This window comes from Gasterosteus aculeatus, chromosome 1, assembly GCF_964276395.1.
Source record: "Gasterosteus aculeatus chromosome 1, fGasAcu3.hap1.1, whole genome shotgun sequence".
In the NCBI taxonomy this organism is placed as follows: Eukaryota; Metazoa; Chordata; class Actinopteri; order Perciformes; family Gasterosteidae; genus Gasterosteus; species Gasterosteus aculeatus.
This window is the reverse complement of record NC_135688.1, coordinates 17,416,318-17,437,653: the sequence shown is the minus strand read 5'-3', so window position 1 is coordinate 17,437,653 and position 21,336 is coordinate 17,416,318. Positions and strand designations below refer to the sequence as shown.

Here is a 21,336-nt window from a genome sequence, read left to right as displayed (position 1 = left end):
AAGAGAAAATGACATTTTAATTAGGTTCACATAAGAGAGCAGAGCAGCTACCTGTGTTCTTGCATGAAAGCCTTTATTCAAAGGGGTGTTTATTTGTGTGTTTCTCTTGCATGTTTGTATAGTTTTTATCTAACACCCAGTTATATCATGAATGCTTTCCCACTGAATGTTAATATTAACAAGCATTTAAAGATGTAGCCTACTTTTTTTATGAACGACTTTTTCAAAATTTAAAAAATAACTCTTCCACTTCTGCATCCCGAACCTTCAAAAGTTGGAGTTCACTGTAACAACTTTTTTCTCATGTCTCTTCTTCTGGTGGAAATATTTCTGTTCTAAATGTCAAAAATTGAGTGAAATTGAGTGCTCAATTTCCCCCTGTGCGTCACTGCTCTTGATGAACAGACACATCGTGCATGAAATGGACTGAGTCATTTGGACATTTAAAGCCAGTCTCTATTTTGTTGGTTGGTTCAACACTCTCCATAATGGGAGAGGACACAACGAGTACCGGAGTCACAGATGTATGCATGAGATGCTGCTTTTGGTAATTAATCTGGATGCATTCTGTATGTCTTTGTTTTGTTAGTCTTTCCCGTTGCAGCATCTTTGGAAACATTACCTCTTCCAACGAGGGATTGCATTGTTACAAACAATGTCACTTGCTATATTTTCTTGGTAGCCTACCTGCTGTATCTAGGGATCCTGCTTTGATGCAGGTCGCTGAATGTGACCCTTTTATTATGAACTGAAGGCGCTCCGTTCTCCATTTGCATGAGGTGATTCATATACTGCTGCTGTTCTGTTTTGTTGTTCTGAATAATTTGCCAGTGGTGCCGATCGGCAGCAGTGCTGCAGATAACAAGATGATTGATTGCTCATAGTCTGTTCCCTCAATACCAACGTGTTCATACTCAGTTGAGATGGATTCTTTATGTTTCTGGTCTTTGTGTGCTTACACCAGAATCTGCTCAACTGTCATAGAATGCATTGCATGTTTTGTCTTGCATATGATAAGAATTGCATTATCTTGCAGATTCGGTTTGAGTCCTCTGTGGCTCCCTGGGAAGGCTGCAGTTAGACCATCCACTCCACTCGCCAGTCTCAAACTATTCAGTGTGCTCATGCATGTCATGCAGCCACAGTGTTCCTCCGAGAAGTGACATTCCACCTCTATTCCAAAAACCGGCAATGTGCGTCTGTTTTCTCCGTCCTGCCGCGCCGCTCACCCTCTCTTGGCGCTCGTTATGAAATATTCATTTGTTAAAGAATGCTGGCGAAGGTGAGGCGAATCATTCTGCCGACCAGTGAGCCGGCTGCTGACTCAACTGTGAACATATGTAGAGTTTTTTATAACTCATTTTTCTTTATCAGTGGATGCACGGAGCAGAAATGGTTCAGCGTACAGCAGCATCAGTGGTTTTAGTGAGTGGAGTGTTTCCTCAATGTCCCTGGTCCCACAGCCCCCCCATAAATTCCTTAAATACCAACCGGTAAAAACAAAAGACAGAGAGAACAAAGGAGCTCATCGAACGGTCCCGATCGACGTGACGTTCCTGAAAGTGGGCAGAGTTGACAGCGGCCGTGACAGCAGGTAGAGGAAAGTAATCGATGGTGTGGAATTGATCTTTTTAATCTGAGGCGGTGGTGCAGTACAAAACGGGTCAGAGAGAGAGAGAGAGAGAGAGAGAGAGAGAGAGAGAGAGAGGTTTAAAGAATCCTTTATTTCACAAGAGCGTGTTCAACCCTGATTCAGGTTTTCAGTAGCACTTCAGAACTTTCCCCGGTCCTCACTACCAGCACCAGATGGCCAACTTGGCAGAACCAGACAAAAAGTGCACCAGTGTGCAGCCTTTTTATGTTCTGGAGGACGGCGTCCAACCACGAATACCTGCTTTATATCTTACCTGATCATGTGTAGAAAGAAGAACAGAGAAGAACGAGAACAGAGAGAGAGAGAGAGAGCTTATTTCAAAGTTGTGCATCCCTGCATCTCTGCCTTAGAATACGAAAGTCCCCCAAAAATAAATTGTGTCTTGTGTCTGGCACGCACACACACACACACACACACACACACACACACACACACACACACACACACACACACACACACACACACACACACACACACACACACACACACACACAGTCCTATAAACACAAATATAAGCAATACGTGTCTAACAATAAGTGTGATCTTGCAACTTGAAAATTCGGGCTGCATTGTTCATAGATGCTGAGTGGATTTCCTGTTGGTTTTCTTGTTTTCGCAGAGATCCGTGAGGCGTTCAAGGTGCTGGATCGTGACGGAAACGGGTTCATTTCCAAACAGGAGCTTGGCATGGCCATGCGCTCGTTGGGCTACATGCCCAGTGAGGTGGAGCTGGCCATCATCATGCAGAGACTAGACATGGACGGTGAGTTGCATGCCAGTGCAGCCATGCCTGTTTAGATGCACACATCCACATGTAATGTAATGTGTGTGTGTGCATCATATATATATATATATATAAATATATTTCAATCTCAAGGGCAGAAAAGCCCCAAATTGAAAACTTAACGATAAATAAAACGAAGGCACACATGACATGGGGAGGGGGGGGTAGTTTTTGCGGACAAGCGGGTCTTCATTTAGGTTTTCCAGCCAGTGCCCTTAAAGAACACACACAGTGCAACATGGTTCCTGCTGTCAGATCTGAATCAGCAGAGGTTGATTTTCTGCAGCACCATCCTCCCTTTTACATCTTCTTAACCTCTTGCCCCTCGGGGAGAACACTCTCAGCTGAGAGAAGGTTTCAAGCAAAGAAGTCTTAGTTAACCCTGACATGAAGGATAAACTCCTAAAATTGTATGTCGCTCTAAAGAGAAAAATGCAATATGCAAATCCCTGGGACATATTCAAATTTGTCACGCCGCAATCACAGCCTTTGATAAGTGCTTTTCATTGTCACCGTGGAGAGAGAAATAACTAAAAAGGGTTCAAGGCTAAATATAAAAGCTCAGCACGGCAGACTGGAGCTGCTTGTGTGCCTCGGGGCTGGTGTGTTGCCTCGGCATCTTGAGGAGGCAGCCAAGGTCACTCTCCGACCCGACGAAGGTCACGGCGGCTTTTTTCTCTCACTTCAGACTTTGAAGTGTAATGCTGTTTATTTATTTATTCACTTCCTTTACTCGGTCTGTTTGGAGTTGCAGTCGGGGACAACCTCTTCCTACTTAATGAACCATGTTGACATGTCAGCATTTATTCATGGCATTGCAAAATATTGATTTTATTTTCATTGAGGCAGTATTGAACATTAGCATTGACCAGCTACCTTTCAAGGGCTTTGTGCTGGTAAATTTGCCAATACGCCCATATGATGAAGCCAGATGTGATCAGACCGGCTAAGACCAACAGTTGACGCGAGAGGCCTGCGGACTGACTTGACTCAGCTCAACCCTGCTGTCAGGCCCGTCCGTGCCGCTGGGCTCTGCGTGCCCTTCACGGAAGCTGTTACCACTCGTCTTTGTTCCAGATTGCAGCACTGCGCCACTTTTTTTTTACATAGAAATTACACTAGAAATTCTCTTTTTTAAAACTTTTAAAAAAGAATTCTGGCTTCAGTAAGCTCGGCGGAAGGTCTCTCTCTCCTCACTTGTGTGACAGGTGGCTTTGACTGTAACACACTCCGACTCAGCAACGTATGTTATGTTGAGGTGTTGCAAATGGCAGATACATCAAACTATGGCCACCTTTTCAACTATCCCACAATAAGATGTAATAAGTAGCTGGTCATTTAATTAATACATTTCGAATTCCTTTAGCTATGTCTTTAAGCAATTTCACACAAATATTGATATATTAATCTGTGCAAAACCCTAAACATCATCACTTTTACTACTATTGTGTAAAAGTAGCGGTAAGCGGAGGGATATCTGCAAACACCACTAAATCCTTAATTCAGATAATTTGGTGTAGCTTTAAACAATTTACTTTACTGATCCCAGTACATGCACATACATGTACTTCATCCTCTAACCTGTTCACCCGGCCTTATCGCCACAGCCATCCATCCATCCTGCTGTCCCGGACACAAGTGCAGTCATTGTTATTCAGCCTCACAATGCCTTCATGACCCGAGTCGGAGCCGGAGCAGCGCCACTGCAGATTGAGACTCTTGTATTTCAGTTTAATTCAAAAGTTGTTGGTGCCTCCATCCATGTATTTCTAAACCTGAAGATTGTAGTTCTCGAGTTCTAGATAAATAAAATAAATAAATCTCACCGGGGTTCCCACCCGAAGACAAAAATGAAAAAAACAGATTCCTGGATTCACTTGGGTGCTGTCTGCAGAGTTCTGATGCTTTGTTTTGGAAGCACCTTCAATAACTACCAGCAGGCTCCCGGATCAGTGCTGTTTGGCATCAATGATGCGCAGCAGGAGCTCCATGTTGTCAGCGATACAGTAACTGTAAACTTTGATCTGCTTCGTATCCTTGATGGAGCTACTCAGAGCTCATTGTTTTATCGCTCTTCTTAAGTAAATCAAAAGCTCTTAGCAAACCCCAAAGGCTTTAGTAAGGTCTACGTGCCGCTTTATTCCAGGGAAAATTCATTGCTATTCCTTCATTACCCAGTTTGCCTCAAAAAACAACTGGCACCTGTCCAGCTAAAAGGTCTTAGGCTGGAAGAGGCTTTCTAAGATAAAAAAGCAAAAAGGATCCAGACCAAAGAAAATAACAAAGGTTTCTCCGTTACGCAACCTTCAAAATGTTCCTGAGTTCATAGAGAAACGTTTGATCCGATTATTTAAGGAATAAGGAGGCTGTCGAGATGAGTTTTAATAGATTTAATATTTAGGGATGTCAAGGATGTGATTGGTCTCAACAATAATTTACAACCAGCAAACTAATTTAACACAAAGCTGGAGTACGTTATCATTGAATAATAGTCTGCCCTTGTTTGCCAGGTGATGGACAGGTGGATTTCGAGGAGTTCATGACAATCCTTGGACCGAAGCTCCTGTCCTCGGAAACGAGAGAAGGCTTCCTGGGCAGCACGATAGATACCATCTTCTGGCAGGTAAAGCTTTCTTTTCCTAAACACATCTGTTGTGTAGACTTTGCTCATGAGTCATGAATCAAACTGAATATTAAGAAACAGATGCACACGTTCGCATGCGCACGTTGATCTCCGGAAGATTGGAGCAGTCATTGTCAGCTGTTGGTCTGATGCTGCAGCCGCTTTGCTGCAGAAGAAGGGCCACTTTTCTCGTACAGGGCAACAGGGCAGGTGCTTGAGCACCACTAGGGGTCTACCTGTGCATGTGTCTGACACACACGTGATCATCTTGGAGGCAGAATTCCACCTGGTGAAACATGGTGAACTAGCGACTCTTCCTGTTGTCCTCGTGCACTTTGCTCTCAACTCTCCACCATTTAACAGCGGTGTTTGAAGTGCCAACGATCTCCCCACATTTAGCCAGGATGCTTTCAAACCAGGTCTTATAGGGACACAGTGGTGCTTCTCTGCAGACTGTGAGCCGCGCAGGGTGGATGTTGAGATGGAAGTAGCAAAGCAGCTAGCTTAGCCTAGCAGTGCTTTAAGTGGTCCGTTTGCCACTCACCCTCCTTCTGTTTGACACGTGGAGTAATTCCTCTGCACAGTCCCCAGTATGTCGCGCCTCTGTTTTATTTTACTTCAAATGCAAAAAGCTTATCTTGATGTAACTGACTGCAGCTAGGGGCTGTTTTGTTTTTGCGGTCAACTTTAACTACGTTAAAATATTTTGTTGCGTTAATCTAGGCCACATTAATTGATTTGATTAATTAATGCGTTTATGTTGTCATATATATATATATATGGCTGGGCTTGGCACGTTAACAGGAGGATGGATGACGAATGGAGCAGGTGAAAAGGAAAGAAGCAGACATTTGGCGCCGATGGCAGCACTTGGCCAGCCCGTCTGCTTCATGCAATCATCAGCCTGAACCCGGGCCTTTTCTCGGGGGCAGGAGCGTGTGGTTTACACCCCGAGGACGCCCGTGTTTTGGAGGTATGAGCGCAGTCTGGGGGCGAACGCGCTGCCAGCCCCATTTGGCTGCTGCAATAGCCTTGGCTTGCGCGGGTGAGCAGTTGGCTTAAAAAATGTCTTATTTTTCCCTCTAAGAGGGGCCGGTGTTTGCGAGTCTGCTACGTCGGGGTTTGTGGTTTTCACTTACTAAAACACACTACTGTGATTATTTAATGCATAGAAGCTGGACTCTGCACCCTATGTGTGGTGTTTTAAGAGGGGAAAGGAATCTACTCAAAGATCGATTTATCCTGATTATTTCTCCACATGCCTCATTAAGTCGTTTGAGGTGTTACAGTTGCTGTGCTTAGTAATTTATTAACTGCTTGCGTTGTGTGTGACTCAGACCGCGCAGCTTTAGAATGGTATAATTCATGCAGCATTTTGGCTTTACGTTGTGGTAGGAGGGCAACGCTGTCCTGTCCTCAGCGATCTGCTTCACAAGGTGAAAGGTGAAGGTTCATGTTAAACATGAAGGTTAAATGTTTTGAAGACATAATAACGGCGTCGGCTCAAGGCCCACCCAACAGTTCAGCAAACACTGAATAAACCATCAACCAGGACCACTCATGCTGCTGGCTCATTAAGTCCCACTCATTACAGAAACTGCACGGTCCTCACCATCAACAAATTCATTCATGCATGCTCAGATTAAAAAGAGAAACTTTCCCTTTCCCTTGTTTCTCTAGAATGTGCATAATATATCATAAACATGTAACATTGTGAGAGATGTAGAGGCTTTGCAGGCTTTGAGTCTTAAAGGTTTCCTTGAGGTTAATCCCAAATCACAGTGGGCCTCTGAAGACGTAACATTTCTTCGTAGCTGCTATCTTTCATTCCTCACGTGGCCACATCGAGATGCGAGCGCACAACAAAACAGGCGCTTGAGTCCATTGTTTTCACATTTATACGGTTAAGTTTAGCAGCTTCTATTAACCCGGTTTCTACCAGCAGCAGGCAGCTGTTGTTTTTTGTAGTTTGTTTTTCCAAACACGCACAGGAGCTTCAGAGAGGAGACATCAGACTCTACATTAATATCAGGTCCCAAAGGTCTCCAAATGAATGCTAATAATCATCGGGGTCTGCTGGGCGTGTGAAAGGGCAACTGCTCAATACAACCAGATGATAAAATGTCAGGGGGTGTGTGAGTTTTTCTGTTGCATAGTGGCTTCAGAACAGTGAGAAGAAACTGGAACAGCCTGAACAACAATGATGTGTCTTTGGACAGGGAGTACAGTGTCAAACAGACTTCAAAGGCATTGACAAACATAATTACACTGCGTAAATGGATTATGTTATAATGATGAAAGATAAAGATGAAGATGAAGTTGGACTGTGAAGAATTACTGCACATGTTCATAAAAAAGACATTCTGACTTTGTTCTTTTCAGCACCATTTATGGGATTTTTTGCAAATTACTTTTTGTCGTCATTGGAATTTAAATGCTGCTGACGTGGTGTTTAGGATTCGTGTGGCTATATGATAATCCAGCTGAGAGTCTCTATCAACAGCTTAACTTCTACTTTCAGTATTTCACAAAAATATCAGGTTACCCCAATTAAAGTCCGTATTTTACCAGAAATTAAAATGATACTAAGATGGTTTGCATTTCTTTGTTTAAATAAGAAATGAAAATTCAATTTAGCATCGCTTAAATCTCCTTGATCTTTATTTCAGTATATCTCATTTTACCTTTGGAAACCCGCTAAACTCATTGTAAGGAATAACTCCGTCGGCCACAGTGTCCTGGAGCTATCAGAAGATTCTAAACCGATAGTGATGGTTTTCCGTTCAGCCTCACAACAGCTTGCATTCATCAAAGATGCCAAATTGACACTAAGGGTTGAGAACTTTTGAATTGATCCACCAACATCTGCAGACTTCTGACCGATGCAACCAGAAAGAAATCCTGTTCTGTTTGAATAACAAACCTTTCCCGTAAACGTGAATCCTCTCAATCGCGCAGCAACGGCGCAACGCTGACAGAGTTCATCTGGAGCGGTTTTGTGTTTCCATTATGAAAACCCACCGTTATCAAAGCATTGGACAGTGTTTCACACATTTCCGTTCATTCCGTCTGGCATTCACAAAGATCTTTGGGAATAAATATGTACTGTATTTCCCGAGCCAAGTGCTGTTAGTTCGACTCAATCAGAACCGTTTCTAACTGGGCTTCTAACTCATATTGGGTTCTGGTTCCGTCCCCTTTGATCCACCGGAGCGTTTTCAGTCTCAGCCGAAGGAGAAGTGTCACATCCTCACCAGCTGGAGCGACGGGATGATGATTCACTCGCTGCCACACACTCGCCTTCCTACTCGTATCTGCTCTGGAACACTTTGTTAATGAATCTAATTATCCCGTTTGGTGAATTATTGTAATTGAACAACTGCAAACATTTTATTTTCCTCTGTCCTGTCAATCATCATCAACGAGAGCGCCTCATTAACACACTTTGATTTCATGAAGTTTTGTCACATTTCATAATCAGAGATTTATGGATTTGACTTTATACCTTCTTTTCCATTTCTTTGGCTGCATTGACTTTACATTATGGCATCCAATGACTTTGCCCGTGTGTATATGATGAATGGGGAATAAATTTGACCTCCTTTTAATTATAGGTAGGGCTGCAGCTATTGATAAGCAACAATAAATATGCAAAAGAAAAAATAATAGCTGACAACTAATCGGTTTCCCCTATCGAAAAATAAACAAGCATCATTTCTTACATATCACATCCTGGATTTTGTGAAGCTTCGAACTTACCTTTTAATTGCCTCAAAAAAGAATTAGGAAGAAGTCAGAAAACCTACTTCCGTTCAACCTATAAATAAATATAAGCCAATAAATTAAATTATTTTCATATAATTAATTATTAAAATAAATATGAATGTATTTTTAACAATGTGCTTTGGCTACAAAAAAGTCTGTAATTAGTTTATATGATGAGTTTGTATTAGGAAGTTATACAGATCAGAATTCCCTCGCTCATAATTGAAGAGAATTACCATCAACAATTTTAAACTACAGTTTGTCGAGTTTATCGTCCTACTGATTAATTCTAGAGAGGTGATGTGATTCCTCGTTGGTGGGATTTGTGCTTTAGAACAGGAGGAAATGCACATGACACCAGTGCTGCCTTACGTACGAACACGTGTAAACTCACAAGCAGTTACTCATTCACAGCGTGTGCCACCTTTTTTCTTGACATTCATCCCGTGATTCAGGTACTGATTCAGGTCAGGAAACACGTGAGCCTGCAGTTCTCTCTCTTTCAGTTATGTAATACATCATTGCATTTTTCAGCTTCTCTTTAATGTGGCAGGGACCAAAACCGAAATATGTATCTGATATATTATATATATTTTTAGGAAGCTGTCTGGAACGCATTATCCCAATCAATAAGAGACGCTTTTTCATTCCACTGCACTTTGCTGAGAAACACTGCTCCAGACTTCTTTTTTATTTTAGAATTAAAAGGAGCTGATGGTCATTTTTATTTTCTTATCACCAGCTACGCAGAGGGGTGGCTGGCAATATTATCTAGGTATTAGGTGAATAAGGCAACCTTATTGCCAAAGTAGACATACGAGGAATTTGACATGGCGGGTGGCGCATAGCATTGGACAATAAGACAATGAGACATTGGACAACAACAATAACCAATGGTTATCTTCTAACCTCATAATTCAGTCAGGAACACTCTTGTCACCTCATTTGTCACGAAAGGGAGTAAATTTATCTTTCAGAGATACCTGATTGTTTTTTTTCTGCTGATGGCGTTCATTGATAATCCTGATTTACAGATAAAGATCGCTTTAATGTTTGATTCTAGCAGAAGCTAAAAATTCTAAATATTGTTCTAAATGTTTATCAAAGTTATTCATAGTGTTTTTTTAGTTCACATGATAAGGAAATAAAAGATTGTATGTGCATTTTTTAAAACAAATGTTGTCATTACTAGCTTTGATCATGCTGCTCCTTAATGCGTAGAGCTGTGTAAACAGGTTCCCTCTCTGATATCGATTTTTGTGGCTGTTAAAATTGGATTTTGAAGTTTCTCACCAACGCTACCATTTACGGGATGAAGTTATAATTTATTTTTGTCCAACATAAATGTTCAACAAACAGAGCCTAGATGCATCATAAGGTAGCTGAACTGAAGTCCTTTAGCCACTTCGGTAGCTCTCCTCTGGTCAATATCAACACAGATTGCTCGTTTACAATGCAACATTTCAAGAGATTAATGAACAGAAAGCATAAAGATTATATCTTTATTATTTTTATAATTATATGTATTTTTCCCTTTATTTATTGAGCTGTATATGTAAAGAGCATAGAGGCAGGAGAATTTGATGCTGCACACCATTCATTCATTCATGCTACATGTGTATTCTTTGTGATGTTCCTGCTCATGACTCATAGAAGAGAGACACAGTCACCATTCACAGAAGTGTAGACGTGTTTGATCACAAAGCCCAATATAGTAACTGTCAAGTTCCTTCTTTTTGTCCACTTTTCTCTCAGTCAGAAGAGACTCACTCTGTCTCTTTGCATTTCACTCATAGAGTTCTATGAGTGTGCACTGATTTGGACATTTACATGAACTGTCTCTGGTGGATGTAATCGTGGCGGTTACAGCGGCGACTCTTTGCGTTTAGCCGGGGATCCACAGTAGATTAGAACGTAGAGGATGTTACAAAATGCCGGTATCAACAGTTTCAATGCAAAAATAATTGCTGGAATTTGTTTCACTCTGCCCGTGGCTGGAAAGGCCTAAAGGCTGGCTTTGCTTTACATAACTTTCTTTTTCACATATACAGAAATACTCCCCAAGACCCGTAGATGGACTTTGGATATATAAAATCTTGCGTTATTTCTTCTTTTTGCAAAGCAATGCTTGCAAAGATGGAAATGCTTGTTGTTGTTTGTTTCTCACAGGTGAACTGAAGTGATGCCTGATTAGGTGTTGCATACCTTTTTTGACAGAGTAAGATTATTATAGCTTTTTGCACTATAATCATTCGCCATGCTTCCTTATTGTTCGCCCACTCTGAAGTAGGACATGTTATTGCAGCCCTCAGGAGGAATATTTATTTCAAAGGAATTTTTATCATGGAGCAACATATTTTAAATGTTTCACTTTTTTGTTGATCAATCAGTTAGTTGTGTGTTGTTCTTTAAGCCTTTGGCACAAAGCTATGAAGATGTAATACTGTTCTGATTCCTCATTGGTATTTTTTTTAGCTTTTGCTCAGAAATCTACATTTGAATATTTTCGGCCTCACCACTATACATCACTCTTTTGTGTGATTATTTGCTCTGTGATAACCGATCAATTGGGTTTTAAAGAATGTACTGAACGATCACATATGGCTTTTACCCAGCAGAGAGGACAGTAAGAGAAGAGCCCGGGATATGAGGTCCAAGGCCAGATGCTGAAGCTTTAAGGATGCACTGTTAGCACTCAGGTTCCAAAGCGCTCTATTGGTATTAACCTGTAACGTGCAGATCAACAGGAACCCAACATGCCATCTAATGAGGTTATTGCTAAAGTAAATTCCTGTTGATTATCGTTGCTGTTAAACATATTAAATGTAAACCTAAAAAAAAAGAATAATCACATTGCATTCATGCTACCTCAATGTGAAGTTCATCCTCTCTTTTTCATATTCATACTCCTGGTTAAGGCTCCTTGTTGAACAACATCAGACGTGTTATTACAATAATTTCTGCAAAGATGTCATTGAATCTTTAAAAAGAAAAAAAGTTAATGAGACAATGACCTTTGTAAATAGTTTGCAGTTTCTTCTTTCAAAGATCCGATCAGGAGGAAGACGTAGAGACAATGTGAGTCTCACAATGACTCAATCAGAGCATGAAACTCTGTTTACATGTCGTCCTTGTCTGGTGAAAACTTTGTATTCCGCAGGTGCATTTAAATAAGCTGAATGGTGAAAGGCTCCTCAGCAAGTTTATTTTTTCCCAGTCAAACTGCCATCAAACTGGGGAAAGAACCCTTGTGGAATTTGAGCGTTTGGGAAATGCAGTTGTGACATGAATTAAGCAGGTATTTTTTTTTTTTCATGTATCCTGAAAGTAGTTCAGTACGTCTTCAAGCTTTTCTTTGTTCTTCTAACGAAAGCCGTTTTAATGCCTCCACCAAGGAGCGGATGATCAACTGGTTGGGGCTTTGCAGGCAGTATGACCCATTCCACAATTAAATACACAGAGCATCTGATTTTACACGTGGACGTCACCTCCTGACATTTAAACACATATTGTATCAAAATGTACATGAATGAACGCTTTGTGGACTTTCTTCCTAAAAGAGTCTTAATCTTCCTGTTTTACTATTCGTTCAAATTTGGATTAATAAGGACTTTGAAGCAACTCATCTATGATGAATAATACATGGGCCACAATGATCTTTTTTTCAAGGGAGATGAGATTAGGCTAATATTTGTCCAGAGAATTGCAAAGAGCAAGAGAGTCAGTCATTGTCTCTGAGCCGGTTGATTTGAGGGTGTACAGATTAAAAATGCAATATGATTTAGTTCATTCAAATATAATCTCTAGGATATGGAAATCAAACTCTAATATGTGATTATATACATGAGGATTCTTATATATTAAGAAAATGGTCCATCCTTTTCTATTTATTTTCTGTATACTTCATATTGAATTTCCATTAAGTATTTTCCCAAAAAGGATTGACTGAAAAGTGCAGTTCTAGAAAAAAGGTGCATTATGCCAGATTGATGCAAAATGAGATGAGCTAAAATTAGCTAAAATAAAATGAGCCTTCATTGGTCCTCAGAGGAGAAATCAAGGTGTGACAGAAATATAGACACTTAATTATGATAAATAGGGAAGTAATGTAATACTATAATAATAATAATAATAATAAGAAAAATAGTAATAACAATAAGCTATACAGAACTAGATTTTGCAAGCAATGTTTATCAGATTAAGTAATGATACTGGGTGTTTAAATGATTGACTTTTGTTATAAACTGATAAAAAAATAATAGTTTTGTCTTTTTGTCAGATTAACACAACCGCCAGAGATGTGTCTATGCAGGGTTTGTGTCGTTGTCGTCTTTTGCTCTTCTTACACCCCCCACATGATGATGATGATGATGGTTTAATTTACCTCCCCATTATCCATTCACTCCCTGCAGCCATTCAGCGATAATCTCCATCTCTTGACATCCGGGCAAGGTTTCTCTGACATATAAGAACCCGAATATCCGAGTAAAAAACGTGGCATCATTTGGATAAGCCTACTTTGGTACCGAATGATTCTGCAGATTTAATGTGCTCCATTATCATCTTTCCTTCCCGTCGTTGCACCGATATTGGTATGATCAAAGTTTAACGCTGAAGTGCCGTAATTCAAAGGAAAAGTGGTCCCGCTTCATCGATGTCATGTTAAGAAAAAGCCATTACTTTGCTGAAAAACCGCTGCCGGGTGTCTGGACTCGAGAGCATTGAAGGCCCACCTGCAGGGCCTAAACACAGTACAAAGGGCTTCATGTGCCTACTGGGAAGGCAGAGCAGCGAGAAAAATCATATTCCCATTGCCAGGCAGGGCCTTGAATAGCAATGAGGGTGGCACGGAGACGTGACATTACAGACGTATAATCAACACCCACGTGCACACACACGTGCACACGCCCCGCCTTCCTCTCCATGTGCCGATATCACCTGCCTTCTCACAGGCCGATCTACTTCGAGCACCGTCCCTCCAATGCGCTCAGTGAGTGAGTTATGGCAGGTTACCAAAGTGAAAATGACTCCGTTCGTCTCTATTGCGCCAAGCATCAAAGTGAAGGCACCTCTGATCAGAGACACGACGGGTTTCACACTGTGGTGTACATGCATTCATATTTAGTTGAGGATGGAATCATTTAATTCCAGTTAAGTTACTGGTTCCCTTAACATTTACTATTTTGTATACAGTGTGTTTTGGAGAGATTGTGTTAAGTGTTTCTAGCAACGGGTAAATATACAATAAAGAAACAACAAAGAAACTATGGTGCAGCATTCTCATGTATTTCTTCAAGGCCGAACCAAATCTGCTCAACTTCCACCACACCTACGCACTGCTCGGTTATATGGCCCAACACTAAACTGTGACCTTTAGGGGGAGTTTTTGCTGTGCGATGGGACGGGTTAGAGACCGAGGATGTCGCAGGTTTACACCTTGTTAACCTTGCTGAGGCTAATTTGTCATTTGTCATTTTTGGCTTTATAGAATAAAAAGAATTGTGATGGTTTGCTCAAGGTGAGATTAATAGAGGTATATGAACTGGTCAGTAAATCTGAGCTGAAACAGTAGCGGTACGTCCTACCGCCAATACATCACTGTCACCTCAAAATGGGGCGGCTGGATCAGCTTATCTGGGTCAGTTCAGCACTTACTGGGGAAATGATTGAATGAATAGGCTACATTTACCGTCTGCACTGATTTGGACATCTACATGAACTGTCTCTAAAACAAGACTGTCAAGGCTGACTGACTGGTCACTGGCTTTAAAGGACACATCATGCGGCTATTAATGTTGTCGTAATATACTGCCATCAATTTACTGTATTATACGTGGCTTACAACTGTGAGCAAGTTGTTACGGTATGTGGCGGCGGACCCAAATGCAGAGACCAGGAGGTACGGGGGGGTGCTTGTTTATTGCTAGGAACACAGCTATGGAAACAGTTGGGGAATAGCAGGGAAAGCCAGGTGGGGGAATCGGGAGGATGGATGACTGCAAGGAAATAAACACAGGAGAGAAACAGAAAAACAATAAACCTACATCTCGGAAAACACTCTTCAACGGAGGAGCCAAGCACCGCCACGACCAGGTAGGTTGAAACAACGATCTGCCGACAGGTGGACGGAGAACCGCCGTAGACATACTGCAAGGTGATTTCTGGATTGAAGGCAGCTTGGTTGCCTGAGCAGGTGAGGTGACCTCTACTCGGGGAGTCTGAATAAGCTTCTCGCCGCTACCACGGGACACAGGCAGGAGGCGTGGCCTCGCCGTCACACAAGTGCTCCATGTAGTGGACCCTAATACAAAGTGTAATTGATAATATCACACGGGACACACTGATTCTGTTTCCATCACGTCCCTTTATTGTACCTGCTCGGGGCTGAAGGAACTGTGGAAAAATCGACACAAAAGACACAGAACGTGTGCAGTGCTCAGTAAGAGGCTTATCCAGATTTAAACCGTACCCATTTCAGCCAGTATCCAGAGTGCAGTGAGACTCTTCTGCGTTTAGTCGGGCTGTTAGCTTTTACTAAGTGCCGTGAAAGGAAATATGGACGTAGCTGTTTGAAGTTCTGCTGCCTCCAAAGCCAAGTGGAAGCTCATCTGTTTAGCCAGGCCTCCGGGCCGCATGAGGCCTCTGTGTGATTTAGACAAGACGTTATTTCTGCCTGCAAAGTGTGACATTTTGGTCCAGGAGTCCCTCCTCCTTACTTATGTTCCATGTAGCTTTAATTACCCGTGAGTCAGCATGGCCACCTCGATAATTTGCTTTGCTATAACACTTTCTCATGCATGCCGCAGCTCTGGCCTACAGAGCAGGCACACTAAATTGTCATTTGAAACACACGGGCTCGAAAACGCCCACACACCAACTCCAACTGGCGGAGGATCAAAATGAATGACTCTAAATTACACTGATGTGCTGGGTTTCCTACAGGGGGTTTTCAATTGTATCTACAAAAGTAATCACAGAGTGGAATCTTATTTACATTAATGGAGAAAGTCATTTGTCAGCATAATGCCTGAAAAAGACACGTGCCTCTTTGTTCATTGATCATCGTTTCACAGACTAATTCATTCTGAGAGGAGCTTTAAACAGTTTTTCTTCAAGTTGTGCTTCAAACTCTCATCAGCACTGCAGAACGGGTGAATGGTGACTCTCACAAGGTCAAAAGCATATTTCTTGTTCACTGTACAACATGGTTGTCTCAAGTCTGATTTTGCGAGTCTAGCAGACAGTTGTAAAAGTCTTATGGCAATTGATATTTCTGTTCCATTGTGTAGCATATTTCCGCTGGGTGAACTGGGTATTCTCCTTAACTCTCCTCTGGTCTCTCTGGGGGGGCAGAGCGTGAACAGGAGGGTGCTGAGCAGCTGTTGTTGCTGCACACCAGAGTGAAGTAATCAAGCCCAGAGTGCTACGTTGAGATGCCTTTCATGGGGGAGATTGTGTTTTCAATGTTGAGGTGAAACTAACAAGCGGCATTCTGACGTAGGAGGAGAACAACGCGGAGGAGACGCCGTCCCTCGCTTGATCTTTCGGCTTATTGAGGGAAGCGAGCACATCTTGAGATTCCACATATGCAATAAGCAGGTCTGTTCGGTTGGGCCAGGCTTTAATTTGGTTTTGGTCAAATTGATAATACAAAATGAATATGTTGTATCATTGGTTCCAGGCTAAGCCCTGTTGAGAAAAAGCTGCTGCCGCCCCTTAGAGTTTAATTAAACCGTGTGCTGATTACTTTTCAGGTTTCCTCCTCTTCAGTCCTCCGTGTCAAAAACGCACTGTACTTTTCACCCTTTCTCTTGCATTCGTTCTCATTTGTTCTTCTTCAGCAAAGGTAACGACGCACACGAGGCAGGGCATATAGATCCCGCATGAGGGGCAGGAACCTCAGGCAGATCTACCAGGGGTTAATGGGAGTAATTTCTCCTTGATTAGGCGTGTTAGCTGTAATAGGCCATTGATAGCCTTCTCAATGGCTTTGGGCGGTTTCCTGTCATGCCACGTCTCTTCAAATTACCTCCAAGTTAACTCATCGAAAATGTGCAATTCTTTTAATTTGCTGATGCAAATGGAATTGCATGAAGGTGAAAGTGAATCTGTGCAGAGATTCAAGTTCCCTCTAAGGATTCCCTGACCGTTCAGTACTCACTGCTTCTGTCCAAGAAATCACTTAAAAGGAATGAATGTGAAGTTTTTGTTTGTGTTTACATTTGTCGGTCATGAAGGACATGGACTTGTGTCCATTGGAGCACAGAAGAGAACTCAACAGAGAGGTTGTCCTCACGCCCTGATCGGGTAACGCTTCTGTCCATAAGAATCCAAGGAGAGTCAGCGACTTGTTCAAGACGTGAACCTCCATTCAATGTTCTGCTCGTTGCGACGGTTTGAGGCCCCTGTGGTGTTTTCCTGGCTCGATGAATCTTTGGCCACGTGATGGCCGGTAATTGAGACATACGTTTCTCCTGAAGGCTCGGAGCCTTCTGGTGCCACGGATTGGCAGAGATGGATCGAGATGCTGACTGTATATCAGGAAAGAAAGTGTGCATGTTCATCATAATAACTGTTGGGGGAGACCACAATAACCACACTCTGTCTTTGTTACTCGTGACATGTTCCATGGAAAGTCTGTAGTTACACAGTACACAGTGTGACGTGCAGCCATGGAGCCATATTGGTAACCATATTACCAATGGGACAACCTTCCGGTTTATGAGCAGCACATGAACATCACGGCTGAAGTGGAACACGTGTAAACCGCGTAGACAACAGGCTACACAGTTTGCAGGAAAACAGAATTCGAGACCGAGCAAAGAGCCTATACAAGTGGCTCAGTCGGAGGTGTATATACTCTTTGGACCGAGAAAACATTGTCATGGGAAACTCTGGAGCCAATTCAGATACTAAGACCGCTTTGTAAATAATGGACGACCCAGCAATAAATATTACCAGCCGAAAGGTTTGCAAGAGTGATTTCCTCAAAAAGTGATAGCTCAGGGATTGTTAAATGGAATCAAGTCATGACGAGACCTACTTTCTTTTGCAAATTTGTCTTTGATGTCCACCTCATTTTGTTCGTAGATAGAGACAAATTAATCCACTATCAAACCCTAATGTACTCGGAGTGACAGCTTCCCCATCAGTGCAAAAGTGCTGCAACATGGGACTGAAGCAAAAGACCAGAGGTGTAGTGTGCCATTACATAAGCACATTGTCTGCAAGATTGCTTCTAAAGTCGGGTTGACATCATGAAAAACCCTGGTTACGTGTAAGTTTGTTGGTTTAACGCTAGAAAATATTACATTTCTGTAACACATTTAGGCTCTGTCATAACTGTCAGGGTGAGTAAGGGTGAAACAAAGAGGTTATTATTTTTATTTATTTATTAAGACATTTTGCAAGGACAATGCACTCCGACTGTTAAATTCCCCCTGAAACCAGTATGCAGAAAAAGAAAAGAAAATTGTACGACAATAAACTAGAGCAACCATAACAGGCTGCAGCAGCCGTCAAGCAGAACAAACCCACCTACAGTAAAAGCACCTTGACAGCATGACGCTGGAGCCCATAACATATACAGAGAAAATGGCAACACTGAGCAAGACAAATGCACATATATGTGAAACAAGCAGGCAGGACAGACAGCACATCAATGCTTGCTAACCTGGTTGGCACGAGCCAATCGTTAAGGTTGTTCTGGAAGGTTCTGTACGTGTTCTGTTGAGCTGCCTTCCCAGAGGATGTAGATTTTCTAAACGAGCTTGACCTGTGTGAAACAGCGAAACCATCTAGTGAGTCAATGTAAAATAAAAAACCAGACAGGCATTAGTGAATTTACGTTCTCCCAACTCAGGACATGGTGTTTGGTGAGAATATTGCAGCCATGGTGACTTTTGTTTCAATTACTGACTTGTTGAGATGTCTTTTGCTAAACTTTATGTTCAATTAAAATCCAGTGACGTACAAGTTTCTCCCCACCTGCAGCATGTTTCAAATGCATCAACATTTTTGCCGTTTAAAAAAGCTAAATACTTGCCTGCGCGGTGTGAGATTAGCAAATGCATATAATTGGATTGTACAGTGTGTGCAGAGATCAATCTGTTGCTGTGTAATTTGGCTGTAATGCAGCGCGCTGAACTCAGCAGATGGTTGGATGCTTGCCCTTGGCACCTTCTCAGCGCCTGAATGTGCGAGGAGCTGAACACGTCTCATTTACAAGTGTGGAGAAGTAGAGAGCTTCCTCTTAACGACGTCTACCCGTACTCATCTCCAGCATCTAAATTGACTTGGTAGTGTGAAGCACAGTCAGGCAATCGATTGATTAAAATCGAATAACGTCCATGGTTTAATCCAAGGACAATGTAGGCTGGGTGAGAAAATCCACCTCAATGCATCGCCTTGGATTCAGCTTGATTATTCTTATGGTAATTATGGTTTCATTGAATTTTGCGAAGAGATTTTTTTTCATTTTAAATTTGAAGACAGTACTTGTCTAATCTGCTCCCATGGTGATTTGTCTTGCATCAGAAGCTCCCGTAGTCTCCTTGGAGCATTATAAAGTATGTGTGGCAGTGTGGATAAGAACACAGGCTGAAGACACAATATGAGATGCAGATAATAGAATCAAAACGTCCATCTTAAAATGAGCGTCTGTATTCTCATACCCTGTTTCCAAACAAATTGATGTGTAGCTGAAGGGCGTTTAAACTCAAAATAGAGACAATATCCTTCCCATTTCCTGTTATATTGTTTTTTTATGACATGTCATGTTTATGGTACTTCAGTGTCCCTGTAAAACTCTCAGAGTTAGTTATTGGTGGAACAGAATAAGAAAAGATAGTTTCTATGAGTTATGGGGGAAGTGACCATTGTCTCACTGGACTCTGGTAGATTTGTGGAGAGCTTATTAATTGCATGTTGTGGACCTTAAAGGTTACAAACATTTTGTAAACGTGTACAAAAATATTGCAATCATTATGACCCACTAGAAATGTGTGGTGGTGTCTATAGAGATCCTGCCCTCTGTCTGTAATTGATTTTTATTATTATTATTTTGCTGTATTTGGGAGATTTCTGATCGCCGGGTTGTAAAGCACAGCTAGCAGCGCGCGGAGTGGGCAGCGCTTTCAGCTCATCAAATACCTTTTTCTTTTAAGTGTCTGATACGGAGGCACAAGCAATACATCTACGGGCACAAAGCTGTCTCTTGCAATTTCATCTGTTTTACTATGAAGGTAGATTTGTTTGTTTGCATAATAAAGACACAAATTTACCTTTGTTTTTGACATGCACCTCAACATGCGTCAAATACTAAAAGAAAATGAGACAAAACCTTCCCCATTTTCTCTCTGGCGGCAACGGAGCTTTGGGCCATGGTGACATCATGTTAGGTTCTGCAACATTATTATGCAGTTAAAAAAAAATTAAAATAATATCAAGCCACATTGTAAACAAAAAGGCGCATTTCACCTTCTGCTGTAACACTTTATTACTTTAGTCAAAACATTCCGGCCTTAATTTTCACCTAACTAGTGATTCGGGGGTTATAAAATACGACATTTGAGCAAAACAAATGTCGTCAAAAAGGATGAACTCAGCCGCTATTGTGTCACGTTAGACCGTAGTTCTTCTATCTGTCAAAAGTAGGAAAAAAAATATTCCTTTTCTTATTATTAGATTCAGTTTCATCAACAACCAACCCGTGACTTCACATACATTAGAGTCGGAGTCTTTGATAACGCGATTATGTGGTAAAAGCTATTTTTAATATAGATGAATGAGTGAATCACTCTGTGGTTCTGTGTCATTTCACTGCGAGGCTCCCACGAGCTGTAACTACTGCAGGTTTGAGTCTCCATTAAAAGCCCTCTTGAGAGATGTGATTATACTGCGGCCTGGAGACTGCTGAAGGTGTCTGTGCACCGGGTTCAGCATATACTGTAGGTCTCAACTACGGATGTCCAGCTGAAGATGTTTGTTTTTTTGTCTGAGTCACTTCATGCGACCTTCTTTTCACTTCCTTCCTTTCAACACTCTCCCAGAAAGGTCACTCCACGCTTGAATGTGAATGCAGGTCCATGTGATGTAGAAAGGGTAAATAATGTGTTTTTCCTCATCTGCCATCTGTGAGCGAACCTGTCCTCCGTCCCTCGATTCCCCGCCAAATGAATCTCGGGCCGTCGTCCCTCGATGTCCGCCCGCGACGGCGTCGCTCGGAGCAGCAAGGGTTGCGTGGAGGTCACGTTGACACAAGGCGGCAGGCGGCGCGTCTCCCTCTGGGAGAAGCGACTCTCAGGCTGGCTGTAACTTTTGATGGCAGATGCTGCAGGATTTCCCAGGGTGCATCTGTTTAAGGATCGGTTAGCGTTATCATTTTGTCTTTGTTTGCCTGAGGGAGACGAGCGAAGGGAAAAGAGCTCTGATGTGCGGGGGACAACTCATCAGTTTAATGCTGACTTAATCGCACATGATGGATGCTGTAAATACGGACGATGATACTCA

At 42.0% G+C, this 21,336-nt stretch overlaps 1 protein-coding gene across 3 annotated transcripts in view; it reads left to right on the top strand.

The window, feature by feature from the left end:
• The window catches only part of caln1 (calneuron 1), a 42,640-nt gene that overhangs the window by 12,080 nt on the left and 9,224 nt on the right, over nt 1–21,336 (top strand). For all 3 annotated transcript variants that reach the window (XM_040186145.2, XM_040186156.2, XM_078081130.1), the window contains exons 3-4: nt 2,274–2,417; nt 4,949–5,061. In XM_040186145.2, coding sequence (XP_040042079.1) covers nt 2,274–2,417; nt 4,949–5,061 — 257 coding nt within the window. The remainder of the gene's footprint in view (nt 1–2,273; nt 2,418–4,948; nt 5,062–21,336) is intronic.